A 20,801-nucleotide genomic window follows, 5' to 3' on the forward strand; every position below is an offset into this window, starting at 1 on the left:
GGGAACCAATAATGCTTTGTGGGAAATGTGAAGTAAACAGAAATTAACTTTGCTGCTTGAGGAAGCATGTGAAGATATTTTTTGGGTGTATTTTTTCTTGAGGGAAGATCTTTATATGATCTACAGTGACTTACCAATGAAGGGCTGGTACTTAAAAAATGGGAAGAATTGTTCTTCCCCCTAGTTTTAGCATCATTAAGGGTCTCCAGCAGAGGATTCACCTGGATGACTTGATCTTCCAGGGATTCCTGCAAAAATCAGATACAAGTCAGCACCAGCAGGATGCTCAACACTGAAGCCTTGGGCTTTGAGGACTTGAGCTCGACACTTCTCACCATCCAAAGCAACCCAGTAAATACATTTTCTGTCAGTCAGCTCCCACAAAAAGCTGAATTACTGCTGTGAGCAGCAATTCCATTCAGGTTTAGCCCTGCCAAAGGCTCTCCACAGGGGTCCAGCCGTGTGGATTTGGGGCAGGCGGGAGTCTGGCTAATCCCGGTTCCAAGAAGGAACAGCAAATGCAAACTGTAGTGCTGTGCTCAGTCCTTCAGTCTTCTAGAAAAGAGATTTTGGGATATTCCAGGATTGAGAGACCCACGGGGGAATGGTTGGACAACGATGAGGTCTGCAGGCAGAAAGCTGGGAAAGAGGAGCGAGGTTTATTGCTTGGAGGAGGAGGAAGGTTATTCCAAGGATAGAGGGCAGCATAAGACAGGCTAGGAATGTGTGTGGGATAGGGACAGCCTGGGGGGAGAAGTTGAGGAGGAGGAAACAGGCGCAGAGGGACAGGCTGGGGCTTGACAATCCAGAGGTCTGGCGGTGAGGAAGCTGGAAGGAGGAATAGGAAGCCACCGAAGGAATCCCACAAGGCTTGAATAACAGGATTTTTGCTGCGAGGCCAAATGTAGCTGCTATTTATGTCTTTAAATTCAGAATTGTTTTACTGACCCCCATAGAGGAGTCGGGAGGGGGGTGAAAAAGAAAAAAAAAAGGAAAAGAAAGGAGATGAGACTGCTCTCAGTCTTAAAAGCTGCTATCAGCATGGAGAGATTCTTTCTATTTGATACCAAACAACATTCCTCATTCCTATCATGAGAAAAAAACCCAGGTCTCCCTCCCTGATCATTGGTGCTTATTTCTCTTTTATTATTTGGAGAACTTGCTCTTCACAATATTTTACCCAGATAAAACACTTTTTTACTACATTTTGGTTTTGCAGGTTGCAGGAAATAAAGTGCTGGGAAACCCCACCTGCCTCAGGATCCCTGAGGCTGCTCTCTCAGGAATCTCCATGCTCTCTGCCAACACTGTGATTATTCCTCCCACTGCTATTTATTCCCATTTCCAGACCACCTGCGAGACCCCAGAGCTCTGTGTGAGTGTGGGTTCATTGCAGCCACAAATCAAGATCCCCCTCTGTTTTATGAACGGGGAAAAAGAAATGCAGGGAATGTATTTGAAGAGAGGGCAGAGAAAAGCAGAAAACCCAAACATTGTGGTGGTTTGCCATTTGCTTTAACAAGTGACAGACAGGCAGGGAAAAGGGGCTTGGGTAGGAGCTGACACTGGAAGACTGAAAGGGAGGACCTGGTTCATCAGCTCCTGTCCTCAGCCATCAAAAACTACCAGGAGAGCCCATGGCACATCCACTTCCCATGGCCCTCGGTGGTTTTCTCCCTTGTCACAACCTGAGTGCACACCTGTGGCAAAGCCATTCCACGGGAGGGAGCAGGGGAGTTCAAGGACATGACTCATGTCCCAAGGCTTTGCATTTTTTGGGACCTGTTCCGTGTTGGGAGCAGTCTGTGTCCCACACTCCAGGCAGTTTTCCTTCCCCCACCCACACATCTGAACCAGCTTTAATGTTGTCAAGGCGACAGCCAAGCTGCTGCTGGTGAGCGGCGTGTCCAGCACCCAAAGATGTGCCTCCCGGGGACCTGCCCTACCTGCCCAACTCGCTGCTCCCCGCAGAGGAGAAGCTGATTTCATCACTCCCATGATTAAAGGGAGCAGGGGCTGTGCTGTGGCTTTGTTGGACACACTGCCCAGGCAAGGGCTGCTCTCTGTCCCACCTCTGCAGCCCCGAGCGATGCTGAGCACCAGGCTTGTGACTCACAGCCTGCTCAGGAGTCACTCTGGGGAGAGGAGGAGAAGCCCCTGGGCTGGGAAGGGGAATTCTGGCCACCAGAACCTGGCTTAGAGGCCACTGCTTGGGCTGAAGTCAGCTTGGCACTGGTTGGAGGCACCGATGGCACTGGTTCTTCTGGGGATCTCATTTCTCCACCATCCTCCTGAAAACCTTGATGGTCTAAAAATATATGTGTGCAAGGACTCCAAGGCAGCAGTACTGCACCTTTGGAAACTGGTTTCACGGCTCAAAAAGATCCTGGCGTAACACTGCCAGCTGCAATCTGCTGCTCTGGGATGAATTTCACCCGGAAAGCAGGAAGGAGAAATGTCCTGTGTCCATTTCCTCTTTGATCAGGCAGAGATAAGGAAAGTAACAGCTCAGCAATCATTTCCCCTCTCAATCTACACAGCTGAATCTGTAGACAGGCTGGGTTTAGATGCCTGGATTTGCAATGTATATTTGAGGCTTGGCTCAGGTCTGTAATTAACCTGTCACCTCCCTCAAACACAAGGACTGACGTGGTCTCCGAAACAGAGCTATGAAACATTAAACCAAACAGCTACAAAAGATGAATGCAGGTGACAAAATAGTTCATCCTGGCATCAGACAGTTTCTTGGGTGCAGGTCTCAGATTTTTATGGAACTTTCCATTCTTTTTGCCTCACTATCCTTTCCAAGCTGGGGAAACTGAGGCAGGGCGTGACGACAACTCACAGCTTCAGAGTTGTTCACTCAGTGTCAGCCTGTTTTTTGGCACTCAAAGTACCTACAAAAAGTCTGTTTTGCTCTGGCCTTTCAGTCTGAAGCCAGAAGGAGTGACTGGTGCTCAGCTTCTCTGAAGGCAGCCTTCAGTTGTGTTGTTTAGGTTCCCAGAGACTGTGTATGTTTTTAAAAGCTGGGCGTGAATGTATTCCCAAAGGTCAAGGAAGGGGTAAGACCATGCCAACAGCTGGGGGCGAGTTAACACTCTGAAATTCCACAAAATCACGTGGGATTCAATAAACTTATGGTTAAAATACCTGTGAATTCAAGCCTACCTGTTATAAAACACAGTGAATATAAATCCAGATGGGTTCCACTTACACAAGCAGGCCTCTGCTTGTCATTTCTGCCACATGGCCCTTCCTGCTCTCCATCCCACACCTCTTCCCAGCCATCACATCACACACAGCAGGTACCTGCCAGGTTAAACCCAAGATCCTGGAATTGTGTTTGCAAGGGCTGGACAGGCTCTGTCAGAGCCATCCAAAGGGCCTGAGCCAGCAATTTCATCTTAAAAGAGACCACACATTCCTTATCTGTAAGTCCAGTGATGCTGGGAGCCTGATTGGGAAGCTTTGATCCCTCCAGAGAGGTCAGATAATACTTTGTTTGGTGGGGATTTCTTCTTGTCTTGCCTCGTAGGGTGTTCTATGAACTCAGCTGCTGGAGAGTAGGGACAAGAGGCTGAATTAGAAAGACAATATAAAGAAACTTCCATTCAAAATCACCTTTTTGGCCATGTCCTTCTTGCCAGGGTGGAACAGCACATTTCCTCAGAGCTGATCTTTGGCAGGCAAACCTCAGACTGAACCCTTGGCAGGAGCAGCCACATTACTGATGGAATTAAAGTTTCATTTTAAAATAATTCATGTTTAAGACAAACCAATTCTGTGTGTTTGCTGCAAGCAGAGAGGATAAAGCTGTTGTTGTGTTACCGTCTTGTGCGTTTTGGTTACTTGCTGGGTATGAACTGCCCTGAAAGACATGAAAGACAACAGCTCCTGTATCTGCTTTAGGTATTTCCCTGCTATATTTGCCTCAGCTGGAGTGTTTGGGATGTGGTTACCCTGCCAGTATTGCCATTGTGGGTGTTGTGGGTGAATACACTTGGGATAGAGTTTCCAAGCAGGAAGATTCAGATAAACAACTGCTTTGAGGTGAAAATTAGAGAGTTCGTGTTACACCCACCTCTTGAATTTGTAACTGACTATTCACCCTGAAAATCTGATTCTAGGAACTCAGCATGTCCCGTCAGGAGCAGAATAATACCACAGAAACCATGACCAGCCCGAGTCCTGAACGCTGGGAACTGTGATTAACTCCTCAGGAATCTGTGCGGAGCAAGTCGTATTTTCTGGGCTTTTTTAGGTAATTATTTCAAACCTTAAATCTGTGAATGAAGACTGTAAACAGTTCTCAGCCAAACATCTTAGAGAAGGATGTGAAATGCATCAAATAAGTAATGGGTTCTGACCTGTTTGCTCATGTGTAATGTGAATAAATCAATGTTTTGACCACGTGGGCTGCAAAGGCAGCAATCGGATCTCCCCATGAAGGGACGCAGGGCAAAATGGCAAACCTGAAATAGCTGTTGGCTTACTAAGCCCATGGACAGATCAGCAACAGCCAGGGCTCAGCCAAACTGCTTTCTGCTTCCTAGGATGCCTCTGGATGGGTTTAATGGTGTGCCATTGCAGTCTCCAGAGCCCAGGCCCCATCCTGGCCTGCTCCAGCACATCACTGCGCTGTAGCTCCTGCTGCAACAGCCTGGGCTGGGCTGCAGCTGGTTCACCCAGCCACAGATTATATTATCTGGGAAGGGGGTTTTGGAAGGTTCCCTCAGAGAATGAAGGAGAGATTGTGGAGTGACATGTCCCGATAGCAGCGCACAGCAGGCTCTGCAGACAGCGGGTCACGGGAGGGAGTTGTCTGAGCAGGATGTTTGCCTTTGGTGTGGGCTCAGTTTCTTGCTCTGACACAGATTCCTTCATCATGTTAAAGTGAGACTGAGAGTCCAGCCCTCTTGCCTGAAGGGATGGGAAGCATAACCATGATTCAGATTGGAAAATGGTCTTCAGATAAGGGGCAGAGCAGCCCATATAGAATCACGGAATGGTTTGGGTTGGAAGGGACCTTAAAGCTCATCTTGTTCCACCCCCCTGCCATGGGCAGGGACACCTTCCACAGGACAAGGATGCTCCAAGCCCCGTCCCACCTGGTCTTGGACACTTCCAGGGATCCAGGGGCAGCCACAGCTTCTCTGGGCAACCTGTGCCAGGGCCTCCCCACCCTCACAGGGAAGAATTTCCTCCATATATCCTGAATGTCCCCCTGTATAATACAGACCACATGTAAGAAAGGCTCTGGTCTCTCCCTCGGTGCTGCCAGGGATACCAGGCTAAACACAGCAGCCCAGGTGTCCATAGTGATATTCCCAATTAAAAAAGGAGCTTGTAAATGGAGGAGGGCAAGGAGAGGAAGAGGGGGTACAAACCCACTTTTGACGGCTTGCTGTAGAGCCTCAGCCGTTGTGCTGAAGTGGCAAGCCTTGGAATAACAAGGAATTCAGTTTGGATGCTGCATTTCAGGGTTGCATTTCAGCATCAGCAGCAAACTGATCCCTGGTGGTCTGGGGAGGAACGGAATCCAGATTGGAAAGCCCTGCTGAAGGATCACAGGGTTATATAAAGATCTGTCCCAGGAGACAGCAAGATGTTTTTGCATTTATTAGTCATTTAAAAAATAATGAAAGCTGCATCCTCATTCTCAGCTGTTGTCTGTTCTTGCTTGGGGAGGATCAGTGTATTCCTGTGAGGGCTGGAGGGGGTGTTGTCTGTACGGAGACAGGACCAGGCTCTAACCAAACAAGGGCACATCGCTGTTCGTGAGGCACAGAGGGTCTGATGGGGACAATGCCAGGGGCTTTCAAATCCCACCAGGTGCTCAGTGAGTCACAGATCCTGCAGGAGACAGTCTGTGCAATTATGTGATCAAAAACTCTACAGGGAAGGGCACACACACAGGAAAGCAGAGTTCGAATCTGTCTTCCTGGTGTCCAACTTTTCAGTGCTCACATTTTCAATCACAGCACTCAGTGCAAGGAATTGTAGAATCACTGAATCATGAAATGGTTTGGGTTGGGAGGCACCTTAAAAGACCAACCAGTTCCACCCCCTGCCATGGGCAGGGACACCTTCCACTGGACAAGGATGCTCCAAGCCCAGTCCAACCTGGCCTTGGACACTTCCAGGGATCCAGGGGCAGCCACAGCTTCTCTGGGCAACCTGTACCAGGGCCTCCCCACCCTCACAGGGAAGGATTTCTCCCCAATACCCCATCTAACCCTGCCATCTGTCAGTGGGAAGCTCATTACCAAATCAGTGTCTGTGTGAGATGTGAAGCAGCTCAAACAGAGATGAACATCACCTCCAGGCTTAGCAAAAATTATCTTCAGCTCCTATGATCAGGTGGAATATGCATGTCGAATCCTCTTTTTAGCATTTTCTGAGCATGGCTTTCAAAGGAAGGCCCCTAAATACACATTTTAAACAAAGACACTAATTTCTGTTGAAGTGCTGTCCTCAGCTGTGATAATCAGGAGTGCTGGAGCAAGGTGAGCATCCGTCTGGCAGCAGGAAAGCTCATCTCCTTGTCTAATTAAGCTGCACGTGGACTCCCTGACAGCAAAGAGGCATCCAGAGGCTCAAGACCCCATGATTTATGTGGATTTTCTGGTGTTTTCATGGGGTTTCTCTTCCCTGCATGATTTACAAGGTATTCCACTCCTTTAGAGAGCCTTTTTCCTTCTAGGTGCTGTGGAGCAAGGCCATGCATGATTTATACAAAATTATGTGGGTTTTTTGAGTAATTCCAAGGTTTCTCCATCACTGTTGTGCCTCATCCCCAAATTCACCATAGATTTCTCTGTTTCAGTTCCTTGAGTTACAGATTCAAGGACTAAAAGAATAATTATTACTGGGGCCCTTTAGGAAAAAAAAAGAAAAGTGAGGTTTTTGGCCACAGGTGATTATAGTTTCCACAGCTGAATCAGTGTCCCATAACTGACAGAGGATAATGGATTTAATAAATAGCTATGATTAAGTCTGATGTTATTTTTAAGTAATTTCAAAAACTGTTACTCTAATCCCTTCGTGGCTGGCAGAAAGGAGGATGCTTAGAAGTTAAAATTAGTTCCTTAACGTTGAGCCTGGTGTGGAGTTACAGGCACTCCAGGGCTGTCCCGGTTTTCTGGGGCATCCGCTTACAGCGCAGCCAAATGGACATCAACAGCTGCCTTAGGAAAGTGGGAATGAGCTCCCACAGCTCACACTCAGCCCTGCTGCTGTTCTCCTTCCTGAGGCTCCCACCAACTCTAGCCCAGCTGATGAGATAATCAGTTGGTGTTACACTACTGTCTTCCTGTACAGACATTCCCTTTGCCTTAGTTCCCAGGGAATTCCCAACTCTTCCAGGCTTCCCTATCAATAAATATAGATATCTTCTGTACAATATCAATGTGACTCTTTTTGTTTTTCATCACCTACATCTCAGAGTGATCCCCCTTCTTGGCTGGAAAAAGGCACTGAAGAACACTTTGCCTTGAAAAGCACCAGAGTTGGTCCCATGGCCACAGCAGGAGCTGTTTCAACCAAATTGATGGAAAGCTGTACTTCTTTCCTCCTCATCCTCTTTTTCTTTCTCATTCTTTTCTATCCTGGGGAGGCAGGCTGGGAGAGCTGGGGGATTTTCAACCTGGAGAAGAGAAGGCTCTGGGGACACCTTAGAACCCCTTCCAGTGTCTAAAGGGGCTCCAAGAGAGCTGGAGAGGGACTTTGGATAGGGGCATGGAGTGACAGGACAAGGGAGAATGGCTTCCCATTGACAGAGGACGGGATTAGATGGGATGTTGGGGAGAAATTCCTTCCTGTGAGGGTGCTGAGACAATGGCACAGGTTGCCCAGAGAAGCTGTGGCTTCCCCATCCTTGGAAGTGCTCAAGGCCAGGTTGGACGGGGCTTGGAACAACCTGGTCTAGTGGAAGGTGTCCCTGCCCATGGCAAGGGGTGGAACTGGTTGGTCTTTTAAGGTCCCTTCCAACCCAAACCATTCTGTGATTCTGTATGATTCAGTGAACTGACATCTCCATGGCTCCCCAGCTGCAGAGGAGCAGGGGGAGAAAATCAGGGGAGTGGGAGAAAACCAGAGGAGGAGAAAAGCAGGACCTCATTTTTGAGGCTGCTACACAAAATTAGAGGAAACAACAAGCTGCACCTTGAGCCTCAGAAAATCCAGCTGCAGTGCTTGGCTTTGCCTCTGGCTCAGCAGTAAGGCAGGGATAACAATAAATCCCTTCTCGCACCTTCTGCATGTCCTGATTAGACCGACTGTGACGGCCTGGGGCTGTCACTCACCCTGTGACAAAGCACAAAGCAGCTCCCACATCCCAGCCCCCGCCCACGGCTCCTGCTCCAACAGCAGCACTGACACGGAGCTGATTCCTGGCCATGGGTAGGGCACGGGCTGCCTGGTGTCTGCTGCTCCAGGAGGGACCGGTGCAGGCTGTGGACTCGGCACTGTGTGCCAGGACCGTAGATCCCAAGTGAAAAAGGAGGAATTTCCAGGCCCCATCCCTGCCACGTTTGGGAGTGCCCCACATCCGTGAAGGCATGAAGCTGTGTCGGGAGGGTTAGGTTGGATATTAGGAAAAGGTTCTTCCCCCAGAGGGTGGTTGGGCACTGAACAGGCTCCCCAGGGCAGTGGGCACAGCCCCAAGGCTGCCAGAGTGTTTGGACAGGACAGGGGGTGTCCCGTGCAGGGCCAGGAGTTGGACTGTGGGTCCCTTCCAACTCAGGATGATCCTATAACCCACCAGCAGTTACATCATCAGCTGTTTCAGGAGCCCACATGGATATTTCCTCGGTGTTACTGTAACTAATAGGTAAAAATAATTTGTTGGTGTTAATTTAATGGAACTACATTATTGCTGACGGAGAAGACGCTGTGTGAGAGCAGAAGTTTGGGGGCTCACAGGGATCCCTCCCTCTGCTCCCTGTCCACCAGCTGAGGTTCTCCTCTCACGGAGGGGCTGCTCCAACCAGCTGCTGTGCCCGTGCAGCATCCCACAGTGGATCCTGGGAGGATGTTCCTGCCTCCCCTCACCCTGCCACAGAGATGCCACACACCGATGCCACCTTTCCTGACTGGCGTCTTTTCTGCAGGCAGTGAGGGTGAACCTATTCAAGAAACATGAAAAAAACGGAGGAGGGAAAATCAGGGTTTTTCTCTCAGGGCTTAAAACGGGTGTTTTCAAGTCTGCCCCAGTCAGAGCCACACCAGGGTGCAGTGGTGGGGTGAAGGGTGGTAGGGTGTGGGAGAACAGCGTCAAAAGAACCCCTCTGAACTAGAACCACAGCTTTTCATACCTGTCATGATGTGGATTTTCAGCTTGAGCACACTAGGCTGAGCTCAGGGGACATTGTCATTTAGATTTAGGGTTTTATCTCCTTTGCTCTCCATTAGCTGTGAAACCTTCTTATTATGCTGCAAACCAAAACTTTTTTCCCCCCAGTGGTTGTTCCCTTTCCTAAATATCGATCTGCCTGTGTCCTCAGCACGGGTTCAGATCCACCCCCCTCACTCTCAGCCTGCTCGTGGGTGGCAGTGCCACCTCTCATGCCATCAGGGACCGGAGCAACCGACAGGGAGGGGGGATGTTCATCCACTGACACGTGGGTTTTCTCTCCCCATCCTCTCCCTCCTTGTGCTGGCAGTGACAGAGAACTGAACAGGATGGGGCTGATTGTGCTTGGCAGGTGGAGAGGGAATGGAAGGAGTGGGGAGAAAAAGAGCAGTCCAGGATAAGGATGAACCTCTCACAGCCTTGTTCCACATTCACACCGTGCAGCACCTTGGGAGAGAGCTCTCCAGGCAGGGGACCAAAAGCTGGGGGCTGGCCTGTGCAGGAGGCTGCCCCCACTTATCTGGGGGGGGGGGGGGATTTTAAGCCAATTTAATTAAATTGCTTGGCAAAGTTGCAAGGACTCATCTATTTCAGCTTGAGCCAGGCCTGTTTTGATTTAGTCTTGGCTGATTAGGAATTAGTGGAAACAAACCGCTCAGAAAACAAAATTAGAGGGTGCACGCTAACTTTTGCACCAGATTAAGCTGAATTAAAAAGCAATTGAAATGTAATTTTCCTGTCTCAAGCAGCCAAGAAACAAGATAATGCAACCGGTGGCACTTGAAGCTTAAAAACACAGCAGCCAGGATTAGCACAACTGGCTTTTTAACGCCTCCAAACCACAGATTTGTCTGAAGGTCTTTTCTCAAACCTCCCCCCATCACCTTCCACACAAAGCTTGCTACAACTCTTTTTATTTACCTTGAAATGCCGAATTGGTGTGACCCCCCAGGATTGGAATCCACGACTTAAAGCAGCCCGGGTGTTGCACTGTCTCCATAGGTATTTCCATGCTGGAAATAACCACACAGTGAACTAGTTGTTCCCTGAACTGCTGTAAATTGGTCTGAAATGGCTCTGTGTACATGGCTGCAGGGTGTGGGGGTCCAGGGGTGCAGACCCCCATGGTGGGTGCTGTTCCCACCTCGCTCCCACCCTCCTGCAGCTCGGGATTTCTGTGCTCCCCACCACCCTCGCAGAAAGAGGATGTCAAGTAGTTTAAAATTAGGTTTTAATTAAATATTGTAATAGCTGTTTTCCCTACCCACTTGGGAAGCACTGCTCCTCCCTTCCCTGCCGGCTGAACCAGGCTGGCACCTCTGCACACAGGGAGCTGGACGGGGTGGGTTTCACGGGGCTGTGTTAAATGGGAGATGGAGTAGAGGGTGTGCAGATCCAGGGGGCCTTCAACACCTCAGATCCCCAAAACCGCCTGCAGTGCTGCAAACAAGCCCTGCTTGGCCCTGCAGTGGTTCCACTCCGAGCTGGTGCAGCCTCACCTTGAATATTGTGGCAGTCTTGGACACCACAATATGAAGAAGATCTGAAGCCATTAGAGGGTGTCCAAAGGAGGGCAATGAGGATGAGGAGGGGCCTTGAGGGCACTGAGGGCACTTGGTGTGTTCAGCTGGGGAAGAGGAGACTGAGGGGAGACCTCACTGCTGTTACAACTTCCTGGGCAGGGGCAGACGAGGGGCAGGGACTGAGCTCTGCTCTGTGGGGACCAGGGACAGGACCCAGGGAATGGCCTGGAGCTGTGTCAGGGCAGGGTCAGGTTGGATCTCAGGAAAAGGTTCTTCCCCCAGAGGGTGGTTGGGCACTGAACAGGCTCCCCAGGGCAGTGGGCACAGCACCAAGGCTGACAGAGCTCAAGGGGCATTTGGATGATCCTCTGGGGCACAGGGTGGGACTCTTGGGGATGGTCCTGTGCAGGGCTGGGGGTTGGACTAGATGATCCTTGTGGATCCTTGTGGATCCCTTCCAATTCAGCATTTTCTGTGAAATGCAAACAATCTCTTGACTGATGGAGACTGCGACGGGCACAGAACGCAGCACGACACGAGCTGCCCAGCAGCTCCTGGCCAAAATCTAAAGGACTCATGAAGACAAAGGGTTCCTGCTTGGTTACTCTCCTTGCCACCTTCTGCCTGTGCCAGCCAGCAGCTCAGCACCTGATGATGCTCCAAGTTTCTTAATCCTGTCTTGGCTCATTTGCAACCTCCGCAGCCTGTTCCCCTCAGCTGCCCCCTGGCTCCGTGGTCCTGGGTCCTGCTAACTGAAGGGTGTTGCTCTCCTGGCCTGCAGCACCACCCACAAGCTACCCAGACAAAAAAAGGGGCATCCCCAGACTGCCTGTGCCCTGCACAGCGATGGGGTGGCAGCACCCAGACTGCCTCCAGTGTCACAGGACATTGCACAGGTACAGGCTGGCATCACCCACCAAGGGTCTGGCCAAAAACAAGGCCAAAGTGGGCAAAGCATATGAAGGAGGTCTTGAGGGGTAAGTGGTGGCCCAGGGCAGCCATCAGCATCCATCCTCCTCCAGGTGCATCCTGGTGGCCATGATGAGGGAGCAGGTGGAGATAACAGGGGCTGTCCTGGGAAGAGCCAATCCTGGAGGGGAGCTGGGGGGGGTACGTGGCTCCACGGGGGCAATAAAAGAGGCAGTTGAGGGTGGTGGGGCATGAGAGTGAGTTGTGGTAAGTGCTTTTCCTCCTCGTGGAGTGGGTGGTTGTTTATTGCTTTGTGCCCTGAGATGGGGCTGCTAGTTGGGCTCTCCTGGCAGTTTGGGGCTGGGTCTCCTGCTTGGCTGGTGTCAGTGGGTGGGTTGTGCTGCTCTTCTGCTGAGATGGGGGTGGAGAAGGCTCCTCCAAAAGAAGAGGCTTTTTGGGGTGTTGCTGTTCTGTTCTGTTCTGGAAACAGAGGAAGGGAGGCTGGAGCAGGGTTAAGGCTGGGGGGGGGGGGGGGGGGGGGTTGGTTTGAGCCAAGTAGTGGCTCATCCTGGCCCCTCTGTGAACTGGGGAGGTTGTGCAGCTGAGTAACTGGAATAAAGAGCTGCATCCCAGCCTTAGTTGCTGGGGCAGGAAAGAGAGAGGGCTGAAAAAAAACAAACAAACAAACACCAAAAACTTAAACTTAGAATGAGGTGTGAGGGAGCTCTTGGAGGCTGGTCTGAGCTGCAGTTGTTGGCTGTGAGCCTGGAGGGAAGGTGAGGAGGCACCATCTGTGTGTGATCAGTCCCTGAGTGTGTTGATGCACAGCCTGGGTTTAGGGGTCCTGTGATGGTGTCTGGTCTGAAAACATCTCCATTTCTCCTGGGTGGAAGCCTTGTTTTTTCTGACAGAAGCTGTCTGAAGGCCAGCTCATGTTTTGTCTGTGGCTTTTATTAGGAGGTGCTTAGAAAGGACTTCCACCTGTCCCTATTTAATGTTGCTCACCTGGTAATCTGCACTAGCTGCTGGATTTCCAGGAGAACTCCTTCCTCAGTTGAACTTGGTCACTTTATGCCTCTTCATGTGACTGTGGGTCTTCCTTACTTTAGGGTGCTGATGTAGGAGGCCAGGTTGGGCTGTGTGGTGGGGTGAGAAGCTTGGATGTGGCTGTGTCCTTAAATCAGTCCTTGAGCTGATCTTTCTGGAGGTCAGAGGCTCTGCTAGGCTTGGGCTGTGTGTCAAAGTAAGACTAAAAGGCCCAAGATCAGAGCCAGAGGAAGGTGGTGTTTCTGTAACCATGGGAAGCCTGTGTCTGGCTTCCTCATGGGATTACAGCAGCAGCTGTAATTTTTGTAGCCTGATATTAAGTGGTAGTTTGTGCCTGTATTTAGTTCAGTGGCTCAGCTGCAGTGTGTGAGGATCCTACCGAGCCCTGCTTGGGGCAGGGGACCTGCAGCATCTCCCTCGGTGGGAGTGTGGCATGGAAATGTGTGGCACAGGCTGCTGGTGGGAGTGGGGGGGTCCCAGCCCCCTCTGTGGATGGCAGTGGATGCTGCTGGGCAGTTGTGACCTGACCCTGCTCTGTCCTGAAGCCCAAGAGCAAGTGAAGACGTTCAGCTGGCACCTCTCTCAACCCTGCTGAGATGGAGGTTGGGAAGCAGGAGCAGCGCATGAGGAAGTTCAAGAACAAGGGCAAGGATGCAGCTGTGAGTACCCACCTGCCTGTGCCAGCACCTTTTGGTCACGGCAGAGCCCACTGGGGTTTGCCTGTTCCCCTTTCCAACAGATGGAGACTCTCGTGAAGGCCCATGGCTCTCAAATCTACCTGTATGGGGTAGCAAAGGGAGAGCAGGGGGATGGCTCTGCCAGCTGGGATGCTCAGGTGGCTTTTGAGATGTGATGTGGAGCTGGCTGGGCTGCAGGGAGTGTGGTGACACAGGCAGGGGGGATGTGGGTGACTCTGGGCTGGGGAAGGGGGTGGCTCAGCCCCAGCCTGCTGAGCTCTCTGCAGCAGTTATCCCTGTGGAGCGGGGGCTGGTATGGGATGTCAGACCATGGGATCTGTCAGCTTGCTTTAAGCCAGTAGAGGAGATGAGGGTTTGCCTTTGAAGTTCAGCAAATTTAGTTTTAAAAACCCCCACTGGTTGTCGGTTCATCCAGCAGTTCATGTCCTTGGGAGGCACTGAGGGAGAGGTTTACTCTGTCCCATCTCCTACATCACTCTCCAGGCCACAGTGAGGAGATACTGGCTCTCTGCACTCCTCCTGTGGGAAATGTGGGGCAGAAGGTTGCAAAGATGAACTCCCTGGGGAATGGGGTGATGCAGACTGTTGGGATGGTGCCCCTCTCCCCTCCAGGCCCTGCGGATGCAGAGGGTGGAGATGAGCATTGAGCTGAGGAAGGCCAAGAAAGATGAGCAGATCCTGAAGCGCAGAAATGTGTCCCTTCACGTGAAGGATGAGAATGTCCCTCCAGGACAAAACAGGGCACATGAGGTGAGTGCTGGGTCCTCTGCACCTGGGCAGGATAAGTGCAGTAGTTATCATCCCCTACTTAGACCACTACCGAGTCCAGCCGGTGTGACCTGGGTTGAGTATCTGGTGCCATTCCTGATTGCCATGCCCAGTGCTGGGGAGTGTTTCAGACTGCCTGGCCTCTGCCTTTGCTATTTTTCATGGAGATGATGTCCTGTTGGCCTCCCTTGATGGCAGGTAGAACAGGCTGGTGCTCTGGCTCCCTGGGAGGTGGCACAGCTCCTGTCTGGCTCCCTGCACAGTGAGGGGTAATTACTGAGCTCGAAGGCCCATTATGGTGTGTCAGGGACTCTTTCAGTGCTTGATTATAAGCATTAGTTGCCTTGAAGGCTTTTGTGGATTCTCTGCCTCATCTCTAAACTGTGTTGCATAAAGAATAGACAGTGCTTAGATATGAAGTGGTGACTGACTCGGGTCTAGACAGCTGATTGACTGCAGAGATTAAACCAGAGGGAGTCCCGGCTCCCCGTCTGACTGTGAATCATTCCCTGTGACACAGGTTATTCAGCTGTCCTTGGAGGAGATCGTGGAAGGCATCAATGGGAACAACCCCAGGCTGCAGCTGCTGGCCACACAGGCCATCAGGTATGTGCCTGGCTGCCTGGGCCACGAGGGAGGTGGCTCGGGGAGCTGTGGTGGGTCCTGGTGGCAAAAGGCATTTATTCCTGTTTGAGGAGCTCTCTAGAGAGATGGCAAAGAGGGAAGGAGCCTGGTAACCCAAACTGAAAGAGGGAAGGAGCCTGGTAACCCAAACTGAAAGAGGGAAGGAGCCTGGTAACCCAAACTGAAAGAGGGAAGGAGCCTGGTAACCCAAACTGCTCTGGGGAACCTCAGCTGGTGCCTGTTGTGTGCCCTGTGTACCATGCTTCTCTCTGTCACAGTCTTGGGCAGTGCTTGTAGCATGGACTTGTGGGGTTGAACCCAGCTGAGGGGTCTGCTGTGGCTCCTGGTGCTGCCCCCCTTGCTGTGCCTGTGCTGTGCCAGGGATCACATTGGATCCTGCAGGAAATCAAGAGCCAATCCTCCAGGCCAAGGAATGGAGAGCCTGGCTCTGTAAGGGTCAGTGCTGAGTGGGACTGTCCCCACTGTGGTGGCTGTAGGAAGGATTACAGGGTGTCACCATCACCCAACTGGCAGCAAGCAGGGATGACTCCTGAGGGTCCAGGAGAGATTACATGTTTGTCTTTAAGCTGGAAAACCAGCTGTTTGAGCTCTGGTCTGTGCAGGGCTGGCCGGTGCTCCTGACCCCAGGAGTGGCAAAGCCAGGCTGGAAGAGAACACATGGCATATATTTTTATCACAGTCTCAAACTCCTGCAAGGTAGGGGGCATGGAATATTATCATGGTCCTGAAAGGATGTGTGAGGTATTGCACTCCAACAGAGACCCTGCTGTTGCTTCAGCATCTTTAGCTGTGTCTTCCCTCTCTATGGCAACCCCTCTGCTGAGGTTTGCTGGAGTGGGGTGCTGAACTGTCATCTCTTGCAGGTGATGCTTCCCCTGCAAGCCACAACCTGGTACCTGTTTATGGGCTGTGGTGGCCCCACACAGGGTTTCTCATGGCAGGCTGTGCTGTGTCCTCTTGCAGGAGAATGCTGTCCAGGCAGAAGGACCCCCCCATCAGTCAGATCATCCAGCTGGGGATCATCCCCAGGATGGTGGAATTCCTGGGCCATGCTGAGAATGCTGCCCTGCAGTTTGAGGCAGCCTGGGCACTGACTAACATTGCCTCTGGCACCTCGGAGCACGCCAGGGCCGTGGTGGATGGAGGTGCCATCCCAGCCCTCATCTCCCTCCTGTCCTCCCCACGCATGCACATCAGTGAGCAGGCAGTGTGGGCTCTGGGCAACCTTGCAGGTGAGGAGAGGTGTGGGGGCACACAGAGGGTCACTGACCAAGCCAGTGCTGGACAGATAAAATATTGTTGCCCCTCACCATAGCCCTCTCTCCCTGCAGCTTTGTGTCCAAGCTGCTGCCCCTATTGAACCCCTTGACCCTTCAGCCCCTTGGTGTGGCCTGGCAGCCCTTGAGATCCTGTGTGGGCTCTGCAAGAGGATTTTGGCCAAAGCCAAGGACAGGACTCTATCCTGCTGGGATGGTTTAACCCCCTAATGTTGTCAGCAGGGAGAATAGAATGGGTTGTGTCTGGTTATGCTGCCACCACCCAGCCCTGCTGGCACTCCAGCCTGCCCAGTAAATCCTTCCCACCTGGAAATGCCTAATGGTGTGTGGCTGGTGGGAGAGCCTGGTCACCCAGCCCTGGCCCTGCAGGTCTGATTGCTTTTTGATGTTGACTATCTTGTGACTTAGGCAGATGCAATAACCAACCCTTTACCTGTACAGGGGATGGTCCTCTCTACAGAGATGTTCTTATCAATCATGATGTGATTCCTCCCTTGCTGGCTCTGGTGTCACCTGTAACTCCAGTAAATAACCTTCATTTTCTTGCCTTAACAGCTCTTAATCACTTGGGTGATGGGGGAATGATGGTCTGTCATCTGTGTTAAACACAACAGCTAACGATTGTATAATTGAATGAGACCCTGCTCTAAACTGCTTTTATGGCCCTGCCTATGCACAAAGCTGGGGATGCCAAGCAGACAGTCTCCAAGTCAATGTGATACCTTTCAGTCTTGGCTTTTTTATCCAGCTTTGACTATCTCAGCCCAGGAATAAGATGAAACTTGTGCAAGGCAGACTTGCATATGCATATGGAAGGGCTGAACTTGCCCTTCAAGCTTCCTTCTGCTGCTTTTTGGGTAGCTCTAAACTGCTGGATTGATGGCTTATCCCTGCCCTTCTGCAATGGTGCCTGTCCCACTGCTTTCTGTCTCTGGGGGAGAAGGACCTTCACAGGGTGGCATCAGGTGGACTGAGAAGCTCTCGGGGGCAGTGAGGATCTTACACCTCCCTTGTGTTTCAGGTTGGCTTCCTCAGGAACATCACCTGGACACTGTCCAACCTCTGCAGGAACAAGAACCCCTACCCTCCCTTGGATGCAGTGCACAAGATACTGCCTGTCCTCATCTGCCTCATACAGCACGAGGACAAGGAAATCATCACTGACTGCTGCTGGGCTCTCTCCTACCTGACCGACAGCTCCAATGACCGCATCCAAATCGTGGTGGACACGGGGGTTCTCCCCAGGCTGGTGGAACTCCTGGCCAGCATGAACTTGATGGTTATGGTAGGGAACAATCAGCAATCTCCATGGTCCCTTTAATGTATAAACATCTGAGGGGAGGGAAGGCACATCTCCTTATTCTGTGGCACCTGTGGTCTGCTGTCCCCTCAGCCTGCAGGGCTGTCAGGCCACTGCTCTGCTCCAGCTTGCTGTGGCTGGAGGCTGGATAGAGACTCCAAAGCTGCTTAGAGCAAACAGGAGGGAGACAGGTCTGTAAATAAGCAGCGCTCACCCACAATGCTCTCCTTGTTTGAGGGATCAAGCACTTAGTGAGGGATCTTGCTGGACTTTCTGACATGTATCCCTTGAGGTAAGGCCTCTCCTCATCTCCTTTAATCCCCGTCTAGACTCCAGCTCTGCGTGCCATTGGGAATGTGGTCACAGGGACGGACCAGCAGACCCAGGCAGCCATCAATGCCGGTGTCCTGGCTGTCCTGCCCCGTCTCCTGCGGCACTCGAGGCCAGGGGTCCAGAAGGAAGCAGCGTGGACACTCAGTAACATTGCAGCGGGGTCTTCCCAGCAGATCCAACAGCTCATCACCTGTGGGTTACTGCCACCCTTGGTGGAGCTGCTCGACAAGGTAAGGGATGGGGAAGTTCTGCTGAGGTTCCTGAAGTCTGTGGTGCCTCGCTCGTGAAGGACTCTGCCCCAAGAGCCACCTGAACAGGCTGTTACAGAGCTGTTGGGATCCTTGGAACAGCCTGGGCATTCAGACTTGTCAGTACACCTGCATGGAAACGTGTCCTGGAGCTGCTCTTGGCAACTCTGCCGGGTGTCCTCGAAGGGCTGGGAAAGGGGGGGTCAGTCCAAGCTGAGTACAAGGGAAAGGACTATTCTCACCTCACACTGATCCTGGAGGGATGATAAAGTTTGGGAATGCCTTCCCTGTGCTGCTTTTCCAGGGTGACTTCAAGGCTCAGAAGGAGGGTGTGTGGGTAGTGGCCAACATCACAACTGGAGGAACAGTGGATCAGGTGGTGGAGCTCGTCCGTTCTGGGGTCCTCAAACCTCTGCTCAACCTGCTCTCAGCCAAGGACAGCAAAACTATCCTGATCATCCTGGATACCATTTCAAATCTCTTCCTGGTAAGACCTCTTATCTCTTGAATTCCTTCCCCAAAAGAGCAGCAAGGAGTGAGCCAAGTGCTCACATTGCGTGGTTAGAACAGTGGCTGTTGATTTTTGGAGTAAGAGATAGTTTTCATGTTGTCTAGCTTGTTCTTGGATGTTCTTGGGTTGTCCCAAGGGCTTGACAAGATTAAAGTTCCCTCCTCACCTCCTGCCAGCTGGTTTGGTTGGCAGTCAAGCCACTGCAGTTGTCCCAGCAGGGACTGGTGTTCCATAGGCACCACAGCCATATCCCTGGCATCAGGTAGGGACTGTAAATTCAGGGACTGTGATCCTTTTGACTTGTAGATCGGGGTTGTGATTACAGTAAAGACCATCTCAGACCTGTTACTGATGCAATGTTCTATTTTCCTGCTTGGTTTCCTGATGTTACAGGCAGCTGAGAAGCTGGGAGAGACAGAGAAGTTGTGTCTGCTGCTGGAGGAGCTCAATGGTGTGGAGAAAATTGAAGACTTGCAAAACCATGAGAACAACATAGTCTACAGAGCTGCCCTGAACATCATAGAGAAATACTTCTCTGGTGAGGTATGTGACCCTTTGCTGTTTCTCAGCTGAAAATATGAAGCTGTTATGCACTGGAATGAAGAACAGGATACTGAAATAGGCTTTTGGAGGAGACCTCCACATGGCTGGAGTAGTCCTTGCAGCTTCTTTCAGCTGCTTCTAAAGGTCTGTGAAAGCTCCAAGTTGTTGTGAGTTGCACAACAGACATGGGTGCCTTGATAGCATTTTGCTGCTGGAATTTAAACTGGCATCAGCTGGAGTTACTGCAGTTGCTGATATGAATACCAAATGTGGAGAAGTTTCCTCCTTTGGAGCTGAGCTGGCTTGTCGCTATGAATGGAAGCCTCCTACTCTGCTGATAACAGTGCTCAGGTTGCATTTGGATTTCTTGACCCTTCTCGTGGTAATGAATCTGTGGAAAAAGAGGCTGGGACACCAGCTAGGAGCTGCAGGAGTCCAGGGACTGTCACAGATGCCATGCTTGGTCCCAGCCTTAGTCTTGCAGATGGGAAAACATCAGGGAAGAGGCTTAAAGGTCTGGCAGATCTTGGAGCTGAGGCTCAGCCTAGATGTGATTGCAGCAGGGAGCATATGCCTGGTTTAGTCCTTTGCCCAGAGCAGGGTCTGTGGGATGTCCCCGTTGAGGGACTGCAGGGGAAGCTCTCCCACACACCAGCACCTTCCTGAGGGGCTGAATGCCAGAGGGAACAGCTCTCCTAAGCAGTCCTGGTTTGTTGCTGTTCCACTTAAATTTGAGTGAGTTCTGCCACTGCAGGCTCTCTTTTTTTTCTTCTCTTTTGGTGTCTCAGCCCATAGGCTTGGCTGCCTTTGTATGTGGGATGCAGGGACACTGCAGCTTCAGTGTGCTGTCAGGAACAGGAGCACTTGGGTCTGGTCTCCCAGGGCTCTGTTATTCAGCTGCTGTAAGAAGCTTCTTTAAAAGAAAAATAAAACAATAAGTTGCTGTAAAAAAAGCTTAGGTTTATTCAGATGCAGACCCTATAACTGATTGATATCACTTTGCTCACAGGAAAACTCAGACCTGGAGCCTCAGACTGGCCAAGATGGGCTGTATGATTTCTCAGTGGAGAAGCGAGACTTCAACTTCTGAAGATTAAAGCATGACACAGCTCTGAGCTGGTGGGTGAAGGTGCTTTGAAAGAGCTCAGACATCCAGTTCATGAGAAGCAGAGATGCTGAGTCTTTTTACTTCTGAAACTTGTCAATAAATTGCACTTCTGGCTTTGTACCTCTCGCCTTTGATTATTTTCTCCCCACTTTTAAGGTGCTGCTGCAAATGACATGGCCTGTTTTTTTCCAGTTGCATCCGAAGGCCTTGCAGAAATGTGTTGGAGCTCCTGGGCATGTTTTCTGGGTGGGAACTGTCTTCTAAGTCCATAAAGCTGCTGGAGAGCAGCATCTTGCCACCAAATCCTTGTCCTGAAACTTCTAGGCTTGACTCGTAGTAGCTGAAATAGCTCTGAGAAGGGTTTCACCCTTCTGCAGACACCATCACCTCTAGAAGAGGAGATGCTTTTGGCAGAGAAGGAACTCAGCCAGGGGAAGGTGGGTCACTGTCCTTGCTGTGTGTTGCTTCACTTGCCCACAGAGGCATTGGAGCCTGGATGCTGAGTAAATGCTGGTCCTTTGGAAGGAAAGCTGTCAGAG

General features: G+C 51.2%; 1 protein-coding gene across 1 annotated transcript in view; it reads left to right on the plus strand.

Moving 5' to 3' along the window:
- KPNA7 (karyopherin subunit alpha 7) overlaps positions 1-20,382 on the plus strand; it is a 47,073-nt gene extending 26,691 nt beyond the window's left edge. Inside the window, exons 3-13 of the mRNA XM_039381482.1 lie at positions 4,128-4,261; positions 14,142-14,234; positions 14,718-14,719; positions 14,775-14,903; positions 15,906-16,174; positions 16,661-16,743; positions 17,241-17,504; positions 17,849-18,082; positions 18,405-18,587; positions 19,005-19,154; positions 20,164-20,382. Of these exons, the coding sequence (XP_039237416.1) occupies positions 14,151-14,234; positions 14,718-14,719; positions 14,775-14,903; positions 15,906-16,174; positions 16,661-16,743; positions 17,241-17,504; positions 17,849-18,082; positions 18,405-18,587; positions 19,005-19,154; positions 20,164-20,244 (1,479 nt within the window). The 5' untranslated portion in view covers positions 4,128-4,261; positions 14,142-14,150 and the 3' untranslated portion in view covers positions 20,245-20,382. The remainder of the gene's footprint in view (positions 1-4,127; positions 4,262-14,141; positions 14,235-14,717; positions 14,720-14,774; positions 14,904-15,905; positions 16,175-16,660; positions 16,744-17,240; positions 17,505-17,848; positions 18,083-18,404; positions 18,588-19,004; positions 19,155-20,163) is intronic.
- Positions 20,383-20,801: the final 419 nt, after the last annotated feature.

Source organism: Pipra filicauda, unplaced genomic scaffold (assembly GCF_003945595.2).
Source record: "Pipra filicauda isolate LSUMZ 115617 unplaced genomic scaffold, ASM394559v2 scaffold226_size1812527_pilon, whole genome shotgun sequence".
NCBI classification, from domain to species: domain Eukaryota; kingdom Metazoa; phylum Chordata; class Aves; order Passeriformes; family Pipridae; genus Pipra; species Pipra filicauda.